Genomic DNA, 1,154 nt, shown 5'->3' with positions numbered 1-1,154 from the left:
TGTTTTTTTTTCGGAGAACTCGACCGACCACTTGGAGCACCTGCGCATGGTGTTTGAACGTCTGGGTCAGTATGATGTCACGCTAAACGCCAAGAAGTGTCGGATTCTAAGAGATTCAGTGGACTACTTAGGGTTTACCCTGACGCCGAATGGAATTCAGCCGCAAACAAAGAAGGTCGAGGCAATTCAACAAATTACAGAGATCCGTAGCAAGAAGGAGCTCCACCGATTCCTAGGAATGATCTCCTATTATCGTGAGATGGTGCAAGTATGCGCTCACCACGCGCCTTAACCGTCTCACCTCCAAAAATGTGCAATTTGTCTGGACTCCAGAAGATGCTGAAGCTTTTCGCGACATTAAGCCAGCACTAGCTCGCAATGTCTGGCTCGCTTTTCCCAATTACAGTCGCAAATTTCAAGTGTTTGCCGACGCCAGTGGACGCCAGCTCGGAGTCCAAGGCAAGCGTGTTATCGCCTGCTTTTCGCGATCCCTCACTGAGGCACAGAAGAAGTACTCAACAATGGAGTGGGGGCTGCTTTCCGTGGTTGAAATACTTCACGAGTATCGCTCGATGCTTCTAGGATTTCCTGTTGTCATCCACACGGATCACAAGAACCTCATCCACCCGCAAGAAAACTCGCTTCGCGTTAAGCGCTGGAAGCTACTTTTGGAGGAGTACCGCCTCATGATCGAATACATCCCAGGGTGGCAAAATACTGGAGCCGATGCCTTCTCACGCCTTCGCTACGATTATGTGAAACAAGCAACAGAAGACGAGCTGTACACGGTTGACGACGACGAAGTTGCTATTGATGTTGGCGTTATGAAAAAGCACCAGTTAGCAGATCCGACTACAAAAAAATTATCGCCCGGCTCAAAAACGATGAAGCAGATCCCGAATACACCCTGCGTCCAGCTCTAAGTGTTGTTTGCTGCACTACAAGAAGAAAATCGTGGTTTCCGTCTCTCTCCGTGACGAACTGATCGAGTTATATCACGATTTTCTACTGCACCGCGGCGGTGAGAAGCAGTTCCGATCGATGTCAACCCTCTGATGGCCCGGCCTGGAAAACGTGGTGAAGCAGTATGCCAAGTCTTGCACGCAGTGCAAAAGGGCCAAACTTCACGGGGGGAACAACCGTACGGACATCTT

At 49.7% G+C, this 1,154-nt stretch overlaps 1 protein-coding gene across 1 annotated transcript; it reads left to right on the top strand.

Annotated features, from left to right (window-relative positions):
- Positions 1-521: 521 nt before the first annotated feature.
- Positions 522-923, top strand: IUM83_09053 (Pol Polyprotein; the record flags this gene model as incomplete). Its single annotated transcript, XM_067933468.1, has 1 exon — positions 522-923. The coding sequence occupies one exon, from the start codon at positions 522-524 to the stop codon at positions 921-923; it is 402 nt and encodes a 133-aa protein (XP_067781127.1).
- Positions 924-1,154: the final 231 nt, after the last annotated feature.

This window comes from Phytophthora cinnamomi, assembly GCF_018691715.1.
Source record: "Phytophthora cinnamomi strain GKB4 chromosome Unknown Contig120, whole genome shotgun sequence".
NCBI lineage: Eukaryota > Oomycota > Peronosporomycetes > Peronosporales > Peronosporaceae > Phytophthora > Phytophthora cinnamomi.
This window is presented reverse-complemented; position numbering and strand designations above follow the sequence as displayed.